The following is a 22,663-nucleotide window of genomic DNA, read 5'->3' as shown; positions in this document are numbered from 1 at the left end:
CGCATGACCCTTACTATGATCAAATACCCTTTTCAGCGACACATGTTTTTCTATTACAAACAAGGCATTCTATTCAAGTATACTTATTAGAAAATGCACCATAATTAAGCAGTTGGTAAAATGCATTCTTTTCCACCACTTGCAGATCTCCCAAGAGTCCCTTCAAATTTACCTATACAAGTTCGAGCTTCCTGCTTGCCATTTAGCTTGATAACGACTCAAAAATCATTCCCTTGTTTTCAAGGGTCCTTCTTTCTTGTCTGCTCTGTGTACTGCAGGGCAGTATTGACACATGGAATTAATGACAGTGTCTGTAATGAAACAACCGTCATGCAAACACCAGTCTGCTCCTTTGATAAAATGGCATGTTGGGGACCTATTCACCTCCTTATAATTAAGCACTACATAATAGTTCCGATCCTTTCATGTAACATTATTTTGTTCTATGATTAGAAAAGAAGAAAAAAAAAATCTGTGTAGCGTTGCCTTCTTCATTCATGCCATGATTAATTCTGCGTTTTTAATGAGTGTGGTTGCTATTTAGGCAGGTTCTGTTACTTACTTGTTTTGTTGACTTCTGTTCAATGTACAACAAAACCCAAGCTGTGGTAATTGGGGACCATTTCATAAGCAAAAGGATTCCTGCTATTAATACAAGGTTGGCTTGGAAAAAGCACTCTGACATTTTAAATTAGTCAATTAATATATAATTCCGCCCATCATTTATAATGGTAGAAAAACCCTTCATATATTTATCAGACATTTTAATTAATATGGAATGTTTGTAATAACATTGGATACAAACAGACAGAAAAAGTGCACAAAAGTGATTTAATGTAGCTAAATTGAGCATTTTGAAAATGTGAAAGGTTGTGTTAAATCTTTTTGAAACGAGTGAGCAAGTTTTTGGAAGCTCAAATACATGCCTTATGACTAGATTTACAGTCACTCTCTCTCACTGCTACAACAAGATGATATACTCTATTTGTTGCAAAGAAAATCCTGATTATAAAATAAATAAATTTGAAGAAAATTCCAGGTGCTAAAACTCTGCCCAAGTAGTTTCTAATTTTCCCCAGTACAATGAAAAAGTCAAAAGCCTTCTTCCCTTATATTTAAAAATATTGGTACAAAAACAACTTTGCCAGGCCAAATCTGGGCAAAAAAGTTTAGTTCTTGTGAATGGAACAAAAAGCTCTTACAAAACCTAAGGATAATATATAAAACCCAACTATTTTAATTTCAAATTAGGAGTGTCAAGCTTTTTGTTCACTTTTTCTTTTTAAATGCTTCATTCTTTTATTTCCCTTGCGTGTATCCTGACACAAGGTATAAGTTCTCTCACATACTGGATGCCATCTTCATGAATTACAAAGCTTCAAGTCATTTCATGTCACAACTGCAATTTAAATCATAACAACTTTATGGTTAAACTGCAGAAGCATTTATTGAAAAAAACATACCCCACACATTCAGAACTATTTTCCTGCTACCTGTGTATGAGAAAAGGCTGAAACATCCCAGTCACACTGAAACGCAAACCCCTCTTCATGGAAATTATGTTCGGATTTAAAAAAACAAAACAAAACTGGATGAATTAATATTCATCAAAACAATGAGTTCTCTCACCAAGAAGCAATCTTGCTCTATTGTTTAGTGTGGAAAAATTCATTTATGCACAATTTCCACATTGAAAATAATGAGCAACTGAAAAAAGTAGCAATGCCAATATAAACTGAACTTTAAACTAGTCGTTCTCAACCTTTTTAGATTCAAGGAACCCTTTATTAGACTTAAGGCAGCTCTCTATAACTTCTGTAAATTGAGCTGTACCCCATTTCAAAAACTAATTTAATTATTACAGTGTTTACCCTCCTTGCAGAGAGGCCAGAAAGTAGAGGTGGGGGAGCAGCCAGGTAGACAGAGCCGAGTCAGCCCTTATCTGTTTATCTTCTCACACTTCCTGTGGTGCCCTTCAAAGGATCTCATGGCACTCCAGGGTGCCCTGGTTGAGAATCACTGCTTTAGACTAATGCCATCTGCTTTTTCCTTGTCTACTAGAGTGCAACTACCTTTAAAACTGCCAATAAATGCCTGCATTACAAACCCATGACCTTCCTCCATCTCAAATCATAGTTTTTGTTATTTAGAGGTGCCAACTAAAAAAAAAAAAAAGACTTCAAAAGTTTCCCTGTTGCATACAATTAAGCCATCATTACTAGGTATTGTTAAATAATATTAAAGTGTAATACAAAATGCTAATGTAATCAAAAGGTGATGATTCTCAGCACATTACAACTGTACACAAAGAGTCTGTGGCTGCTTATGAAAGGTTATTATTTTTGGCCACAATTATGCCCTGTGAACAAGGGGGTTTTTTTGCGAGAAATTCAATCTATCATTAGATAACCACTTTAAAAAACAGAGCTGGGGTGGCCTGTAGTCAGATGGGTTGAATTTCCCACATTAAGTCTGCAAAGGAAAACAATTTTGCCTTAAATTTTCTCATGCTTCACAGCTTTTATGAATGTTAGCCCTAAATGGATTATTTTTTCCATAAATCAAGGCACATTCTATACACAGGTTTTGCCATACTACGAGGTTGGCCCATTCTAATCGCCTCCTTAAGTGGACCCCAATTAGTATGTGCAACCTGTGGGAAGGAAAGAGAAAGAGAAAGAACAGGTCTTTCTTCCTCCCTTTTGTCTTCAATTTCCCCTCCCGCGCCCCACAAAAGGCACCTCAAAACCTAAAATGCTTCCATTATTGGATTCTTGATGTGTTACTTCCTAGTACCAACAGGTGAAGAACGACTATAAAAAAAGAAAACAGACTCGCCAGTGGTCTGCTTTAACTCTATAAGCTTCAAAGCAAAGAATACTTAAAATGTCCTAAAGCCTGACGCTATAGTCCCAGAAGTATAATTCTACTGTAGGGGAAAAAGAAAAAGAAAACTTGACTTCATAAAATTAATTTAATTTTCAAGTGTCCTCCATGTTAATTTGTAAATTACCAACCTAAAAACAATGCCTGGCTTGTAGACTTAATGTTAGAACAAATGCACAAATTCAATTGTTCAAAGAAACCAAGAAAGTCCAACTACCATAAACATATCACTTACTCTAAACAGGACAGAAGACTGCCAGCTTCCCATTTTATTTAACATTTATATAAAAGTGAAAAATAGCACTCTATTACATTTTGTTAAAAAATTCCATTCTCCTGAAAGAAGTCTTATTTTCTATTTTTTTCTTTTTGTTACTCTATTCTACATCAGAAATATTCAGTACATGAAAAAAATGGGAAGACCTTTCAAATGCTTCTGGTAGGACCTATGAGTTCAAACCATGATTCAGAGATACTCCCATAATAATTACTGTATGAATACACAACACAAAGACATGCCATGCCCTGAAGAGCCTGCAATCTAAGTATTAAATAGACAGCAGGTGGACATAATTGAAAGACAGTGGAAGCACAAGGCAAGAGTAAGGGGATATTGGTCAGCAGAATAAGTAGGTGACAGAGCACACCAGCTGCTGGACTATTGTCAGGTTTTTTTATTTGTAGACCCCATGGCAGGTGTCTTCTACCCTTTGCTTTGAGAAGGTTTGTGGTTAGATAAAATCCAAGAGGAACTGCTGTAAAACTTATTTCTAATCATCTATAACGATGGCAAAAACTCAATTCACTCTATTTCTTGGCTCTTATCAGAAGCTTTTCCTTTTCTATTATCAGGTAATACATAGATAGCTTTATTATGATACTGTGAAGTTAACTTTAATACTCTGCCCTCTCCACTAATTTCCTCACTTTTCAACATTTTAGTTCTATTAAGATTAGGTATATGCTTAACTATTGCCTTCAGTAAATCTCTGATTGCTTTGATGATATTAGTATATCATATTAGTATATACATATTAAATTATACAAATTATTGTACTAGTATTTTCAAGCCAAATGCATCTAGATTTTCCCTGCCTAAACTTCTGATCCAATTAAATCTTTATTGCTTAATGCAAAATCCAAGTTTGCCCACATCTTGCTCACTGCATTCTTAATCTTTTAAACAAGTTTAATAAGCACATTTATAAAGAACTTGAGTTGCTGAATTCATCTTCCAGTAAACATCCTGGGAATTTAAGTTACCCAAGAATACTATATCATGTGTTTTTATGACTTCTGTGTAAAATGAATCCTATTGGCAGAACTGGACCCAGAAGGACAGCCCATGGACTTCAATGAAAATCACATACATAAGTGTGCCAGTAGGATTGGGGCTTGTATGTGTTTGAAGAATCACCTCAAATTTCCAGATTAAACTCTTCCAAATCAGGCCATTGACTATGATCTTAATTAGTATTAGACTGGGTATGAAAAACTGGTCCTTGCGCATGTGTAGGCCATAATGAAGAAAGAAACTGTTCCTGATCCATTCAAAGCATACTGCATCAGTTTCTAGATATTAAATCAAGGAAAGAGATAGCTAGCGCCACAAGGCTAAAGCTGCTCTCTCTCAGTGAATAATAGGACCGACATGTTAAATCAAAACATAATTCTCTGCTGTTAATTGATATTTTAATACCATTCTCTTTTACATGATTTATCTTATACACATTACAAAAATTAAATGAAATTACAAGTGCACTCCACATTTAGGCTATAACGAGTGGATGTGGTTACACTACCTGGAAAGTTTATCAAGCATGTTGACAAGTTTCATAGCTTCATATTCTTTCTGTTCTTCTGTCATTTCATCCATAGGGTTAGGCATTGGCTCTTCGACATGACCCGTGATAAGGTTAATACTGGGGAGATAAAAAATTTTTAAAAAAGGAGGGTGGATCATTTATACACATGTAGGGCTAACTTTTGTGTGGGGTGGGAATGAAAGGGTGAAGGACAGTAAACAATTTTAACTTACTCTTTCCTAATATCAATGTAAAGTTGTTTAACTCCTTTTGGCAGGATTGTAACTAGCTTTTATCTGTCTTGGTTTATATTCATTTTGTAGGCATTCAAGTGATTATTGTATTATCTCATTAAATACTCAAACATTTAAGCCCCACTAGCTCTTGTTAAGCATATGAATCAAGACGCAAGAGAAGATTTCCATTCAGGGGTGGCATACGCAGTGAAAGTTCTGGAGCTATTACTTCTGAAACATACTGACCACTTCTGACGGTGCCTTTTATCCTCTAATAAAAAAACACATTTGCTGAGATACTTTAAAAGTTGCCTTTTCACTTTTTCATTTTCTTCTCGCATTGTTTTTTTACTGAATCCACTTTAATCAAGATCAAATATCAAACCCACAATTGTGACAGTTTACGTGTTCACTGTGAGCCAACTGGATAAGAAGGTTAGATGCAAAGGAATCCACAATTCAGTTGTTAAGAATACAACTTTTCAGAGCTGATTCACATTTCAAATGATTAAATAATGAGCAATAATGATATTCATTAAAGATAGTTGAGGAAGATCACACTTGAGAGCCCTTTTCACATGACCAGGGTGGAACATTAATCTTAGATTAATCAAATATTGACACCTTACAGTTAAATTCTATTTATAGACAATTAAATTAGGCAGAGAGAAAGCAAGTCAACTTCTTCAAAAAGAGGAAGAGGAACATGACAAAAAAGGCTTCAAAAACATGCGATGGAAATCTTCCACCTTTCTTCCTCTTAGTGGTAAAATGTGAACGTTTTGCTGCTGTAACCTTGTGAACTCAAGATAATGTTACAAAAAGTTCAGAAGAGGCTGAATCTACACATTCTTCAACACATGTAAGTCTGGACCCCCTCCCCCTCCCCCAAATAATTCTGCACATATTTATGCTTTTTAGCCATCAAGAAAATTAAGGGAATGGTGTTATGGCACAAGGTAATGGCATAGAGATACCTGAGCTAGATCTGTGCAGCAATTCTCACTAGGCCTAATTATCCCACAGCAGCACCACATTGCTGTTATGTAGTGTTAGCCAGTAGCCAAGCTAGCTTACGTGGCACGTGGCACTGCACTGTGTTATGTAGACACTTCCTTAATATCTTCAAGCAAAGCTAGAATACAAGTGAACCCTGGTCAAATTCTGCTGTGGGCACTTGCAGTGCTTCGAAGTCCACTGAAATGCACCCCACCACACATCTAACACTGGCTAATCAGAAACAGCCCAGCCTGGAACAGGTAATTCCTCAACCACTTATCAAATTAGTTGCAATCAAGATCATGGAGGCAGCTTCCAAAAAAAAAAAAAAAAAAAAAAAAAAAATACATTTGAATGCAACAAAACCTTTTTCACAATGATAAACCCTCATAGCAACTATGGAAAACAATATGCTAGTTGAGCACATACACAACTCCAAAGCTAAAAGTTATGATACAGATCCTCAACAAAAGGCAAAAAGGAGGCAAGCTACTGAAAAACAAGTAGTACTATACTTTGGTTTTGCAGATTTGTACTCTTCAGTGTCTGTATCTTCATCATCCGAGTACCAGTGATCCCCTCTTCCTCCAGCTAAAAGGCCTCTTGCTGCCAGCAGTCCTGCTGCATTACCATATCCCGTATACTTTAATAGGCTGTCAACTGCAAAGAGAGACACAGATATTCGCTCAGCAAGAATTTCCTGAAATCATAAGGTTCAATGTTTGTGTTATATTTGAGCCAAGCTTTTAAAAAAGTGATTTATATGGTGATGAGTCTACTCTACATAATATCTGAACATTTGTTTAAAGCTAGAAGTGGAATTTATTTATTCACTTTGATCAAACCTTCCAGTTTTGATTATTTTGTTTTTAATAAGTCATAAAAGATAGCACATTCAGGTTGTCTGTCAATATGGTGCTGTCAGTGGTAAAATATGTACTCTTAGAGTGTAGACCTACAATCAAATTACAATAAGTTAATGGGCTTACCACCAAAAGCTGATGCACCCATAACTAGGGGGTCACAAAATTAAACTAATAGGCAGTAAGTGTAAAACTAACAAAAATAAGTTCTTTTTCTAATTAGAGTGCGGAACTCATTGCCACCAGATGTTGTGGAAGCTGAAAGTTTAGCCATATTCAAAAAGGGATTGGACACCTCCTGGGCAGAAAGCTGTATCAATAGCTATTGAGCGCAAGAGTTAGAGGTACAGCTTCTGAATCAGAACTTCCTAGACCTTAGATGCTGAAAGCTGAAAGCGAGAGAGGAACAGTGGAAGAAATCCTGGTCCTACCCAGGTCACTCTCCCTTTCAGCATCCACCCTGCCACTGTGTGACATAGGATACTGAGAAAGATGGACCTATGGTTTGACCCAGCAAATAGTAGTTCTGATGTTCATACAGCTAAGCCCTGGTTGGCGAAAGCTAAAATAGTGTAACTTATCCATGCTGTTTCAATCATTGTGGGCACATGAACAGTTACTGCAGTTAGCTGTTCCATTGCAAGACCTCCCTATCCAACTTACTTAATTTGATTACCTATCCATACCTTAACCCTGGAGACATCCATATCCTAACCCTGGAGAGGAAGGTACAGTCCAGCAGAAAAGCAAGGAAGCCAGGAATCCAAAAATTCAAAATGCTGGTTCTGACACTGACACCCCTCTGTGGTGTGGTAAGGCTAAGCTTAACTGTTTTATCTTTGGTTACCAGGAGGTATAGACACATGAACAGTTGCCACACATCAGCTATCCGATGGTTATGTATTTAGGTTTCCTCATCAATAGAAATAAGAGAACAATTTGCTTTCTAACTGGGCCCTGATGGTTAGATTAACACTGGTAAAAGGACTTCCAAGATTAAAATGCCGCATACAAACTGATGAAGGATGAAGGTTAGAATTTTTAAAGGTGCCTAAAAGTTGGGAATGAACCTCCCACTGAAAGTCAAACAAGGTTTGTTTGCTGAACTTCCTTTGGCTCCATTTGGAAACTGTAGCCACAGCTGCTCAAGTATTGTTAGTGCAGCTTTTACTGTTGGGCCTTTTAAATTTCGTCCCACATGCACACTCCAAAGGATCAAAACAGCTTTCCAACATCTATTGGTCAAAGATTAGAACCACTGACAAAAACTGTGAGAGTTCATCAAATCATTTCATATTTGGTCAGTTTGCCACTCTTTTCCAGTCACTGAATAGCTACTCATTCAGTGAGCTGCTTCAATTCTATTCAACCTAAACATTATCAAAGCCAGAGGCATTATTTTAGCAGTTTTTAAACTAATGGTCACATCAGCAACTGTAACAGTTGCAGAGACAGGGACTATCTTTCTAAGGACTTCCTGGGATAAAAGGAAAAGGGAAAAAATAAAGCACTCTGGATTTATACCTCTCTCTTTACAAAGGACAAAAAGAAATTCTGCTGCTAGTTGCTTTACTCCAAGGTCGACATGTGTCATAAGGCGCACAAGTTTGTTTCTTACTGTAGTGCCAACTTCAGGACGATTTGTTACATCTCTTAATGGAGGCAATACCTAGAAAGATGAAAAGGAGAAAATGACACAGCAATTCATTCTTGACAGCAACTAGCAAAGTGAACAGGAAGGAAAGGTTATTAGTTATTTCCCAAGACAGCAAGTACAATCAGCTTAAATCTCAACCCAGAAAAGCAGCGATTAGATAAGTAGGCTGGCTACAATATAAAGCAGAACTTCCAAAGGTAAAAAGAGCACAGCCAGCTGCACTGACTTCCTTCAATCCTCCATAAAGTTCCCATGAACTCCAGCCAGGATATACCTTGGATCCTGTTCTCTGATCTTTATCCTTGACTGTCTTTTAGGCTATCTTCTCTTTTTTCTAATGCAAATAATAGATACTCCAGATATCTATTGATTAATAACCTGCACCAAGAGCATTATCATCTATCTTCCTGCTTCAGTTGGCATAAACATAAAAGAAAATTGAACTCAAGTAAGCTACTACATCATTAGAGTGGTCAGTTGGTTATACAGAAGACTTAATACACTTTGAAAAATTCAAACCCAAACCAGAATTTTAGTCAACAGCTTTGCTATCAGATATATCTCAAAATGAATTTCTGCAAATTTGAAAAAAAAACCTCCTTAAAAGGAGTTGCCTGGTAAACAGATACATTTAAGTTCCTCTGAAATACTTTACAGATAATTCTACTTATCTCCAATAAACATACTGCTTGTTTGTACTATTTTCTCAAATTTTATTCTCAGTGATACACATGCATAAAGATGGAGTCTTTATTTTCGAGATATCATTTGGCTCTGCTCTTATTCCTCACTTGAAGTTTCAGATGGGACATACAGATGACAGTGAAAGTCTATGGAAATTTGCACTTCTTAATCATGGATTTTTAAAAGTACCTCTTTGACTTATTATAGTTGACAATGATGATGCATTTGTTTGTTTGTTTTTTTAAATTAAGGCTGCTCTCAACTTCCCATTATAACATTCTTTTAAAACGGCTTATATTATTGGCAAACTTCAACCATTTGGGGTTGAGAGGTTACGTGTTGACTGTCTGCATCAAGCTGATATTCCCCCCCCCCACAAAATGTTCTGCCAAATCATTTAACCCTTTGCAGCTCAATTTAAAGCCTTGGAAAATTCAGTTTCTGCACACGCAATAAAGTACTTTGTAAATTTCACCAGCTAAAATCTGAGAGTTCTGGCCACACTGGACTTGTCTACACATGCACTTGATCCGGGATCAGTTTACTCCTGAGTAAATGCTCCCAGGCAGGCATCTACATATGCAGAGAAGTGGGAGTAGATTTGCTGCTAATGGCTGCAAACTGCTCCCACTTCCTGGGGCCTTGCAATGGGCCCCTGCTGCCACCAGGAGGAGCTCTAGGCTCCCACTGGGTGCTATGCCAGGGCCTGGCAGGGAGCAGTGGGCTAGGAGACAGCCATCTCCTGGCTGCAGCTGGGACATTACATCCTACCCTTAAGGGCTGCTTGCCAGTGCTGGGGTGGGGACAATGTCCCCCTGTCCCAGCAGCAAGGAGCTCCTGTCCCTGGCTCCTTGATCAAGGGCAGGAGACTTGGAAAGAGCTGCAGGGGAGGGGCAGGTCCCAACACCCTGCCCCAATCCACTGGTTGGGCAGCTAGCAGTTAGCTCATTGCTAGCTGCCCTGCTGGCAGAATGGGGCAGGGGGCTGGGACCTACCCCACCCCTGCAGCTCTTTCCAAGTCTTGTGCCTTGGTCACCCAATCACAGCACAGGGCTGGGACCTGCCCTCAACCAGGACAGTTCTCAGCCCCCACCTTACACGTGGGGCAGAAACTGGGGAGCCTGTTCCCTGCTCAGCTCTATGAGCACAGAGCTGGGTGGGAAACAGGTTAGGGAGCTCGTTCCCCATTAAGTTCTGCCAGTGCAGACCTGGGTGGGGAGCAGGCTGGGGTGCTTCTTCTCCCAGCCTGAACTCATAGGGCTCAGATTGGGAGACCTTATCTCCCAGTGACAGCTCCATAGTCACGGGGCCAGTGCTGGGAGATCCTTATCTCTCAGCGCCAGCTCCGTGACCATAGGGCCAGTGCCAAGAGTTCCTTATCTCCCAGCACTGGTCCTGCAACTGCAGAGTGGGATCTCCCATCCCCTCAATCATGTTCTCGGAGTGGAGGGACTTGGAGCTTCCTGCTACTGGGGCACAGGGACATAGTCCCTGGTGGATGGCTGACTGAGAATGGATTTGCTCCCAGTCAGGTGTCTACATGAGTGTTACGGTGCAATTACTAATCGAATGTAAATTTGCAGATAGCAAATTGACTCATGATTAGCAAGGTTTACTGTGTAGTAAACAGGTGCATGTGTACACGTACATGTTTACTTTGCAGTAAACTATGCTATTGTGCAGTTAAGGATCTCATGTAAATGCACCCACTGAGCACTTGGGTCTCTCTCAGCATCTTGTATGACTGGACCGTACGTGCATCAGCCCATGATCCAATCAGCCCAAGGCCACAGACGCAAAGCTGGACTTTCTTATAATAGCTATTTTGGACCAGTACAAACAGCTGGGAACTTGTCTCTTATATGTTCTCAGTGATACCTACCCACAACATGGAAGAGGGAAGCATCAGCTTAGAATGCAGAGGAGAGAAAAGCAAGACTGATTAGGGACAAAAGGGAGGAAATTAGGACCAAGTCTCAGGAAACTAGAATTAAGGAAGCTGTGGGGAGACAGAAACCAGGAATGGCTGGCAACAGGGAGCCAGGGCAACTTAATAGAACAAGATTAAACAAGGCACCTGGGGCAAAGGCTAGGATTGAGGGGCAGACTGGATGAGCAGCTCAGACAAAGAAACCAACCAGCTTGGCAAGGAGACTGGATGTAGAAGAGTGCAACTCTTAGCAGCGCTTATTGGTATGCTCACAGCAAATACATTAACGCAGCTAATCCTGCTTCCAGTTCAGGAGCTACCAAACATGGCATGGATATAGTGTTCAACATAGTCCTACCTTGCATCATAGGGATGTACCCTAGTTTTCCCATAGGATCCCTACCTCTTAGACTGCACAGGGTGGATTGTTTAGGGACAAATCAAGGTTGTATAGTGACTGTTTGCAAGTCCTCAGCCTGTCCAATCAAGTTTGGCCTTAAAGGTCTACCTGAATTCTAGCACTCCAAGTTTTAGGGCCTGACTCAAACTTGAGTAACACTCTTTTAATGTGGGTGCCAGAGAGAGAGAGAGCAAGAACAGCAGAATAAGTGATAAATCACAAATTAACATAGGTTTGAATTGGACAAAAGCAGCCAGAAAAAGCATCTTAAAATAAGACCTCCTTTTCATTTAAATGTTCCCAAAATAAAGAATTTGTGTGTATATGGGGGAAGGAAGTGGGGAGGGGGGAATACAATATTAAAGTATCAGAACCACAGAGCTGAACAAGCCTGAAAGATTTTGCCACTAGCTTTATATTACGATTTCTAAATCAATATCTTACCTGAGCTTTAAGGAACTTCCTGATGTTCCTGTGAACTCGGCAACACTCTGTTAATAAACTGAGAACTGGGGTGAGACTCTCCCTGTAACTGGTTCCCTAAAATGGAATCAAATAAAAAATAACCAAAACGTGAATAAAACATCAGATTTCATAATTCATAGATAAGAATAAATATTTTCCTTTTATAATATAACAACCCTTTCAATCAAATCCCATACTTAACCACCAAAATAGGAACAACAACAATCTTCTTCATTACATATAGGGGAAAAAACAAAGAACAAGATTTTCAATGCTAGACACCTACAATTGCATATACAGGTGATTATGCCAGGAATATAGCAGGTGCATGGCCAATACTGAAAGATGTCCTTCAGCCTATAATAAGCAGAATGTTAACTTTTCTTGCTAGTAAGCAAGAATCTAGTTAGTCAGTTTGCTCATCCTTTCAACATAGCCAACTCTTGGGAGAAAGGCAACAGCTTTTAAGCAACCTCAAGAAATACTATGCATCAATTCATAATACATCATGAATAACATAATATCAAACAGAAATATCCAGGAAATTCAGACTCAAACTCCTTAGCCAGAAGCCTGGTAGAAATTAGAAGCCAGTCTGCCTAGCATTATAGAAAACAGATTCAACTTTCAGTGGCATGCAAATTAAGACAATTTTGGCAAGGCAGTTTGTTTGAAAAAATAAGTTGTTACAGCCCTAGGGTACCTGTACATGAGCGTGGAGGCTGCTCCGACATGCTGTAATTACAGCGCCTTGGAGCAGATTCGATTAATTGAGTTTGCTGGATCATGACAATTACCGCACACCAGCAGCCTCCTGTGTCTTGTGTATCAGCATCCCTGCACTTCAAAACAGTGTGGGGGGCGGTGGAACCAAAGCTCGTTCAAGCGCCCTATCACCATTTTGAAACGCAGGGGCACTGATACATGAGATGCTGCAGTGTTTTAATTAGAGCAACTCTTGGCGCCGCTCTAACTAAAGCACTGCCTCTTCACCCTCAGAGCACATGCAAAAGTGCCCCTAATGACTCCTTGTCCTCTTCCAGTGCACATCTTGTTGGAACACTAACTTAAAAGTGATTTAAAACAAAGCTGGTTCTTCTCAGAAATGATCTTCTTTCATACATCATACAGTATACATCTTTTAATTTTTGCTTCTCCTCCTCCCCCAAACAATACGGGGACAAAAAAAGCCTCATCTTAGATTTGAGTACTGGCCAGGGCAGGTAGCAGCTCAGCTCTGGCTTCAGCCTCAAGTGCAGAACCAAAGCTGGTGCTGAGCTGCCAACTGTGCCTGGGGTGGCTTGTGCAGCACCAGGGAGGCTCTCTGCCAGGGGAGCATGGGAGAGACTGCACCATGGGAAAGGAGGGGAAGGCTTCTGAAACATGGTGAGAAGGGAGGGGAGACCCACTTTTACAGCAAAGGGGGAGACCATAGAGCCTGCATCCATACCCAGTGCCTGCACCAACCACCCCTTCTTACCTTCTGCTGTGGCTCCAGCCCCAACCCAGCTGGGCTGACATACTACTGCTCCTTCTGCCTGGCCAGGCTGAGGCTGGAACCACTGTTTGCCCTGGAGCAGACAGCAAAGGGTAAGCAGTGTCTGGGAGGGAGGAGGTGGAAGGAGTGGGGAGCAGGTAGATAAGCAGCAAGGGAGAGTAGGGGGTGGAGAATAAGGAGTGGAGGGTAGGCACAGGCACAGTGGGGAAAGGAGGCCAAGGGGCATGTGGTGGGGGGCAAGTGGCAAGACGGCAGGCAGGGAGTACAAAGGGTAGGGGGCAAGAAGCAAGGGTCTGGTCCTTCTCCTACTGCTGCTTTCCCTGCCACAGCTGTGGGGGAGAGACTTTTAAGATGACCTTCCAATAATTAGATTTTATACACAGAAAATTTGTAACAAACTTATAATTTTCCATGTGTAGAATCTAATTATTGGGAGTTGCCTTAAATTCAAAGTAGTCTTGGATATGGATGAATAAGATAGAAATTGTAGATAATAGGGAAGGAAAAGACCTCACAAGGTCATCTAGAACAATCTGTTGCAGAAACTTCCCCGTCTAAAGCATAAAAACCAACTCTTCGTCTGACTTACACTCAAAAACTTCTAATGACAGGAATTCTACAACCTTTGTAGGTGATACTTGCTTTGGTATATAGTCTCAGTTTCCTTCAAACATTATAACAATTAATTTGTAGGGCTAATTTAACATATAACCTTCAAGTAGAAAAGCACAATTACCCTTATGAGTACAATAACGGGAATAAATTTCCATCTCAGTATATTCCAGCTGTTTCAATTTAATCAATATATACCTGAAGCTAGTCTATTCAGTCACTGCTGTGTTCTTCCATTACAGTCTTCTTTCAGGAGGAGAACAAAGTGATCAGGAAAAACCAACATGAACTTATCAAAAGCAAGCCATGCCTGACTAACCTGATTTCCTTCTACAACAAAGTGATAGGTTCTAAGGATGGCGGGGGAAACAGTGATATACCTTGACTTCAGGAAGGCAGCTGAAACTGGTCCCCAACAACATTCTTATTAATAAGCCAAAGGAAATACAGTCTGGATGAAAGTACTGTAAGGTGGACACAACTAGTTGAATCATCATGCTCAAAGAGCAGTTCTCAATTATTCAAAGTCTAATTGGGATGAAGTATTGAGGAGGGGATTCTCCATTGTTCTTTTTCATACCTTCATTAATGATTTGGAGAATATGATTAAGTGCATGCTTAACAAATATGCAGCTGACAAGTTGGATGGAGTTGCAAAAACTCTGGAGGGAAGGGCTACGATTCAGCAAGACTATGATAAACTGGAGAAATGGTTCCAAACCAATCAAATTAAATTCAATAAGAACAAGTACAAAGTCCTCTATTTGGAATGGAACAATCACATGTGAATACAGAGAGGGGAATGACTGGCCAGACAGCAATAGTGCAGAAAAGGAACCATGGGTTATAATGGACCGTCAGGTAAATATAAGCTAACAACAGGCTCTTGTTGCAAACAAAAAAGTCAAGCCAAGGGAAGTGATTCTGCTCTGTTCAATGCTAGCAAGGTCTCATCTGAAGCAACGTGTCCAGTTTTGGGCTCCACACTTCAAGAGATATAGACAAATTAGAAAGAGTCCAGTCACGTGACAAAAATGGATTACTGGTCTGGGAAACAAGACTGAAAGAACTGAGATTATTTAGTTTGAAGAAAAGAAGACTGAGAGGGGATCTGATAACAGTCTTCAGATGCCTGAAGAATAGTAATAAAAGAGATAGACCAGGGCTGTCCAACTTCTTAGCAGCTGGAGGGCCAACCCAGCAGCGTCCGCAGCCCCTCCTCACTTCCTCAGCAGCAAGTTCTGCCAGTACTACATGGGTGGGTATCTCCCCTCAACCCTCCTGCAACAGGCAGGCAGGCAGCTTCCCCTCCACTGCCTTGGTTGTGGGCTCTCTTGCTGGACTGTGCTGCAGGCTCCACAGCACTGCAGGCTGTGCTGAAGCATAACACCTTGTCCTGCCCCACCCGCTGAGGTAGGGGCAGGAAGTGAAAGCCACAGACAGCAAAGGGAGCCTGTAGGAGCAGCCAGAGCAAGGAGGGGAGCAGTGCCCATGGGGAGCTCAGGTGCCACAGTTTAACTCTTCATGGCGCACATGAGCCCATGGGCTGCCAGCCGGACAGCCTTGGTGAGAAACTATTCTCTGTGACTGCAGAGGACAGGAAAAGGAGCAGTGGCTTTACATTGCAGCCAGGGAAATTTATGTTGGATATTAGGAAGAACTTTCATATTATGAGGACAGTTCATTACTGGAAAAGGCTGCCTCGAGAGGCTGTAGACTCTCTATCTCTAGAAGTTCCTAAGAACAGCTTAGGCAAATGCTTAGTATGCTTTAGACAGAGATAATCCTGCCTTGGAGCAGAGAGTTAGACTACATGACCTCCTGAATTCCCTTCCAGCCCTACTGTTTTATTATTCTATTCTACGATTGAATTTCTTTGACTTCAATGAACACTGAATCAAGACTGTAAGTATAGAATTGAGTTCACTGAAAAAAGTCCCTGACCAACAGTTTGTTCAGCTTGGTTTTTCACACACAGGCAGACCCTCTCAGAGTTTTAACAAAAATAAAAACTTTGTTAATAAAATTTAATAAAATAGTGGTTGGGAACGAGAGACATGAACTGTATTAATGGAACCTTGGTTCAACATAATAAGAAAAAATAGTTGGAAATCAGTCAGTTCCATAGTTTGTAAAACTGTTGAAATAACAAAGAAGAGTTACTCCCACCTTAAAAGTGTAGTTTGTCTTAATTAAATAATTAGTTATATATAGGTTTTATTTCTGAATAGCAGTTTCTCTTAACTGACATTTCTAATAAAATGTATTAGCATAGCATTCCAAATGCATGAATAAAGTTAAATAAGCTACAGTTATAGGATCTTTTCAAACTCCAGGATGAAACTGAGCTGCCAGATTTCTTCATTTTGCATCATCCTTTTTCATGAAGGCTTAAGATTTTGGAGGAGGGAGAAGTGTACAGATCTAGCATTTTGACTCAGTCTCTACTTCTAAATGAATGAGAGGTCTTTTTTCTCAAGAATCGTTAAGTTTCATCCATACCTTGTCTATTCTCTTCTCCATGAAATCCAGTAAAACTTGAATGGCATCCATATTCATACCATTGTATTTTAAATTTGTTTCTTCTTCAGATGATGGACTAATAAGAACATCCAAGCAAGAAACTGGAACATTGCTCAAAAGGTTGACCGCATTGCTGCAAAAGATTTTTAAAAACTTGTTACTCTCATTCAATGACTTCTCTTAAAATGAAGCCTGGAATTCTTAAAAACAAATATTTAAATAATACCAATTTTTTCACTCCACAGAATGTGGCATACCCAACATGCATTGTCCTTCAAATTAGCATTTGGTACATAATCTTTTGAATTCTTTAAGAACAGGTATACAAGTTATGATTAGGTAGTTAATATTACTACAATACTAACAGCATTTCTGATGCTGTACTAACACCCATGGAAATCGTAGCATATATGTTTATAGCACACTACTAACATGGCTCAGATGTGTAAGGAACAAAAATATAAACAGAGCCCTTTAAGTTGCTCATACAACCACAGGTTTTTAAAATAACTTTAATTCTTTGCCATTTCATACAAGATTACATGTTCTTGCCCAACAGGTGATTTTCACCTGTGTTTCTAAGAACAAGAAAGGCCACCATACAGGTTTCTTGATCTGGCTGCATTAATATCATATGTCAGCAGGTATGAGCTCAGCGTGTGTTTCAGCAACTAAGGCTGCAGACCAGCAGGGGGAACTCTCACATTGACTGCATTGCCCATAGACTTTTCTTTTTTACCCCTCTTTTCAAATACTTAAGTTTTAATTTTATATTGCTTGCATGCTACACAGGCACGGTGGCAGAATAGTTTAAATGCATAGTGTTGCTTCCTCCTAAATATATGCAGCATCTTGAGTACTTCTACTTATAATGAATGGTCCATTTTGAAGGAGGGGTTTGTTTTTTATTTAAAAAAAATAATAATAAAACAAGTAATAACTCCTGAATTTTAAATACACAGTTTTAGAATAGCTGCAGAAAACCTTAGGGCTCAACTCCAATTAACAGTGAGCAATGACTTACTCTACCCATAGCCTTGCTGTCTTTGAGCAAACAACTCATTGGGGAAGGTTGTTTTAAACATGAGTAAAGTCCATACAATGGAGCTTTAAAGCAGATCCTCAGTGGGGTCTCACGTACTAGCCTGTTTTACATTTTTTAAATACATGTCAATTAAGGGAAATTAAAAGTTGTTCAATTCAAAATTAAATGACACTTCTAGGTCTTTTTGTAATGCAGCTGGCGCTTCACAAGGTTTGGGTTTAACGTGCGAATAAAAACTGTTGCCATCAGTGAGTACCATTCTCATCACAGAACGACAAAAAGTTCAACTGGCTTTATGCTTCCCTAATATGATACTATATGTCATGCAGGGGTTAAATAACTGCATTCCCCCTATAGTTGTCAGCTGATGCCTTGCTAGAGTTTATCAATGTTGTAAGTGATTTATCAAGAACAGAGTTGATGAATTGCAGAATACTGCAGGTTGCACACGTACACTTTGAAGAGACTTCCAACAACTTTATTACTCACTAGAATATTAGTATTTGCAAACCTCAGGCAAAGATTGTCACCAAGTTTTTAGAGGTTCCTCTCTAATGTTAAAATGAACAAAATATTTCTCTAGCGATGGACAAACATCACTGCAGTTCAGAACAGCAGCAGAGCGTCCCTAAGCCTGAAGAAGGGTCACTTGTGCCCCAAAGCTCGCAAAGCACTTTTCCCCAACTATTTAGTTGGTCTAATAAAAGATATCACATCTACTCAAAGAGTCTTGCCTGTAGTTCTTATGTCACTTAATATTATGGTTCTAATATGGTCCTAGTGAAACAAGGGTGTTTGCTTTCCATTCTATTAAGATAAGTTAACCACACAATACTGTTATGAATTTACACTAGAAATTGTATATTTGTTGCAAACTGTGTGTGTATGTAAACAATTGTGTATTTGTTGCAATCCTTTGTTCATTTTCTAAGCAACCAATCAGTAAAAACTGTGTTTGGTTCTGAAGCTTTTCTCCTTCCTTTCAAATGCATCTCTTTTTAAGTTATTTGAAGTATCCAGTTCCTAATAACTCACAAATAGTGAAAAACAAAACAGATTTAAATTCAACAAATATTTGGCGCCTTCAGCCTTTTCATAGAAAGTCCTATTTTTACTAGTTTCTTATTAAACAACCAAGTTCCCAAACACCTACAAAATTAATTTTATGGATCACTGTGCCTGAGCTATTCTTTTCAATAAACGAAGCCCGGGTTTCTGATCTTTGTCACTTCACTGACAGTTTTATTTGTGGTAAAGGAGTGTATGAAATTCTCTAGCTACCAGGAAGTCAGTGACTATGCACAGATCTGCACAATGGTGTTTGCATTCCTACTCCAGGGGGTAGAAATACTGCGTATATTACTCTCGTCTTTTCGGCTTCCTAGAGATCATTAATCACTGGGACGTGACATCCACCCACTCATGCTCCCAGCCCCCTCCTGATATGCAAATTCAAAAGCAAAGGACTATTTAGAGCTGCTCAATGCCTTGATTAAAACCTTGTTAGTGGGCAAAAATGGCACTCGCTCCAATATGCACTGATTTAAGCTGTTCATATTCAAATGTTAAACAATGACATGACAGAACCACAATAGTAACAACAACGAAGGCACTAAATTAGTTTAAAATATTTTCTATTGACAACTTTTGCTTATTTATTAAAAGAAAAAAAATTTAATTTTGGTTACTGTGACAGCTGCGGAGCAAACCCAATTTCAGGGTCCAATCCAATATTTGATCCTAGCATAAAATACATCTATTTTATTTTGAATATTCACAGTCTGCATCTTCTCATACAGGACTAATCTAAGAATCCAGATATGGGGGATATGGATTAACTTTTTGGAGCACCCACTGTTGAAAACTGGATCTGCATTTTAAAATGTTACAGTTTAATCTTCTGAATAGCAATTCCAAGGAACATATTTATGCCACCATGAGGCCATACGGTGTTAGCTCCACTTTTCACTTCAAAAATAATTTTTATTTTATTTTGGGTATTGCCACCCTCTACAGGCTCCACTTGGAACCTGCCCCCACCTCCAAAAAAACAGAATAAAAGAAAATAAATGATCTATATCTCTATGTATATCTATGAACAGAGCTTTATATATGTGTGTGTATATACATATATGTCTACAATACACATACACTATATCTACATCTATCTATCTCTGTTCTCTCTGGTTCACACTTCACCTCTAGCAATTAAAAAAACATTACAGTGAGAGTCTACTGAAGGTAAATGCTGTTGATGATGCACAAACCAGGAAATAATCCAGCTCATTCTTTTTACAGCTTTACTGGTTAAGCAGCGCTAATAGAAGCTAGAGAAATTTTATTTGGTTTTTACTGAAAACCCAGATCTGGAATGTAACAGTTGCATTTACTGCTTATGTTAGAAGAGAGTTGCTAAGTACAGACATTCAAAAAGCCCCTGGAAGAGGTGCTCAAACTTACCATGCTTTTCACAAAGTGCAATAAAGTAGAGCAGGAGCCAACTGAACAGATGTTCACTGTTGCTTGTAGCCTGCCTGCATTGACCACTGTGGGCACTTCCAGAAGGCTGCCAGAGCAGCCCTCTCCCCAGCCATGCCCCCCCGCCCCCAGCCTTCAACTGTCAGCAGTGGCTGAGGGGGAAAAGTGGGGGAAAATGGTGCAAGGACTGCAAGGGCCCCCCCACAATTTACTGGTTGGGTCGGGGGGGAGGCAGGCTAGGACCCTTTCACTGTAGCAGCCCCAACCAGGCAGGTGTGGGGGGGGGGCAGAGACCCTTCCCCTGCAGCCCCCCTCCTCTGGCCAAGCAGCAGCACACTGCAGCCTAGTTGGAGTGGCTGCTGGGAGTAAGACACTGGACTTCTTCCCTGCAGCAACCTCCCCCTCCCCACTTCTGGGCTGTGGTGTACTACAGGGCCAGCGTGGCCACCCCAACCCTCCCTCCCCGCACCAGGGTGCATGCAGGGTTGGGATCAGAGGCTGTCACTGACTCAGGTCAAAGGCGGAAGGGGGTGGCCTGGCAGTCGCTCGGGCAGAGCACAGGATCTCTGCCCAAAGCTAGAGCACAGCCCTGTGTCATGCTGCCTGGAATGGTGGCGATCATGTTCTAAGTTAACCCTTCATGTGACCTGGCACAGACATTCAATAAAGCACTCTACCAGAAAGCGCTTTAGGTTAGTACACATCCATCCAGAGTTAAACTTAGAGCGGGATCCACCGTTTTTAATGTGCTTTATGTTCCACGAACATCTGTTCTGCTATGGCTGCAAGGCACTTTCTGTGCGCTTGAAAGCACATTAAGTGTAACATCTGTACCCACCCAGTAATAAGACATTCAGGTCCTTTGGGTCTTATGAGGTGCATCCCTCTGGACCAGAGCCTTCTCATTTTGGCATTGTCCTACAATCCATATTACACATGAAAAACAGTATGTTAAAAAATATTCTGTAGACTGTATGGTCAAAGACACAAAAATAAGGAAAGTCCAGATTTACAGTTATCTGTGTAACCTTAATATTGTCCCCTCTTGTGTTCATTTTCTGAGGCAGGCATCCAGAGGAAAAATAGTAGGCAACTGTATTATTAAACACCTTTGTCATCATACACATGAAACAGATGGAAAGAATTAAGGTTCTTCAGGAAACCTCAACTATGACATTTCTCAACTTTCAATTGCCTGACTTCGCAACCTACATCATGTTTTTGGGGGTTTATTTTAAACAACACACTGTGCGCATAATTTCCTGGGTTGTTTTTTTTTAAAGGTAAAGACCAGTTAATTACATACAGTTGTAACCAATCACTCCTCTCTCATCATTATCATTAGAACCCTAAACCTGCAGCATTTACAGCACAGAAAAAAAATCTTATACAACAGAGTCCTAACAAGATCAAAAGTAACATTCTGGCATGGAATGGGAAGAACTGAACACAAAGGGTGCATCCAGATAAGTGTGCATGCGTGGTTTGCGGTGCCTCAAAGTTCTCTGAAGCACTGCAAACCATACGCAGTGCATGTACACTCATTCGCCACACTGCTAATTAGCACCAAAATTTGAGACCAGGAGATCCTGATGTGAAAAAAAAAAAATCATCACTGCTGAATAAAGTGGCATGGTACACACACCACCAGAAACTGAGCTTGGCAGTGTAAAGTCATGCTCTAGCTGCTGGCCAGGCTCTGTGTGGCCAGATCAGCAGTGCTGCTGGCCCAGGAGGCACAGGTGCTGGCCCCAGCCTCCCCTACCCCAGTATAATTTGCCCTACATCTGACTGCACATGCAGAGGCATGTCCTGGGGCAAAAACTAGGACACAAATATGTGCCTCTGCTATTTATGCCATGGGAAATGTGTGTCCCTGCACATGCACATTTGTCTGGACATACCCAAAGGCAGTTTAAAGATGGTAATAGTAGGTACGTAGGTGTGCACTACAAATTAACAAGCCAATATAAAGTTTTAATTACTTAAACAGATTTCAGACTATTTCAAATAGGTAACTGCAAACAGTGACGCAGCTAGAATTCCTAGTAACAATTTCAACCTCAATACATGGGTGTTTCCATTTTAGCATATTCCAGTTTACTACTGCTATTTTAATGTAACAATGGTTATAGAGCTCACTTATTGTGTTTTGAACTATTTTCGAACAATGGGCATGTTAAAGCAACATGTCAGACAGACAATCTGCTTGAGTTACCAGGTGTTCTTCAAATCTAAAAAACGCTAATCAAAAATAATATATTCATTACGTAATAATATTCATTTTGGTATTCCAATTTGCTAATAATTAAGACATATTTAGTTCAAAATAAAAGCAGTCATCCTTGAAACAAATATTGGTTCTTTAATTCTACCAACCTGTGCAACTCTTCCGTTTTATCTTCAGTAGGACCCATGATTAACAAGCAGTGGCGAAGGATGGCAGCCATATAACGAAACTGATGAGATTCATTCTATATAAATATAAATTATGAAGATATTTTTCATATTGAAGATTGCAAATGAGGGTTCAGGTCACTAGAACAGTAGAAATTAAAGATGGAATATACCTATTAGATCGT

At 39.9% G+C, this 22,663-nt stretch overlaps 1 protein-coding gene across 3 annotated transcripts in view; it reads right to left on the bottom strand.

Moving 5' to 3' along the window:
- RIC8B (RIC8 guanine nucleotide exchange factor B) overlaps nucleotides 1-22,663 on the bottom strand; it is a 54,593-nt gene that overhangs the window by 5,453 nt on the left and 26,477 nt on the right. For 2 of the 3 annotated variants that reach the window (XM_019544788.1, XM_019544790.1), the window contains 6 exons: nucleotides 22,461-22,555; nucleotides 16,538-16,691; nucleotides 11,905-12,000; nucleotides 8,314-8,458; nucleotides 6,442-6,586; nucleotides 4,689-4,808 (listed from right to left, as the gene is read on the bottom strand). In XM_019544788.1, coding sequence (XP_019400333.1) covers nucleotides 4,689-4,808; nucleotides 6,442-6,586; nucleotides 8,314-8,458; nucleotides 11,905-12,000; nucleotides 16,538-16,691; nucleotides 22,461-22,555 — 755 coding nt within the window. The remainder of the gene's footprint in view (nucleotides 1-4,688; nucleotides 4,809-6,441; nucleotides 6,587-8,313; nucleotides 8,459-11,904; nucleotides 12,001-16,537; nucleotides 16,692-22,460; nucleotides 22,556-22,663) is intronic. The other variant, XM_019544789.1, reaches the window with a different exon arrangement.

Source organism: Crocodylus porosus, unplaced genomic scaffold (genome assembly GCF_001723895.1).
Source record: "Crocodylus porosus isolate Cpor-Errol unplaced genomic scaffold, CroPor_comp1, whole genome shotgun sequence".
Classification (NCBI taxonomy): Eukaryota; Metazoa; Chordata; order Crocodylia; family Crocodylidae; genus Crocodylus; species Crocodylus porosus.
Note: the sequence above shows the minus strand (reverse complement) of the source record. Positions and strands in the feature narration are given on the sequence as shown.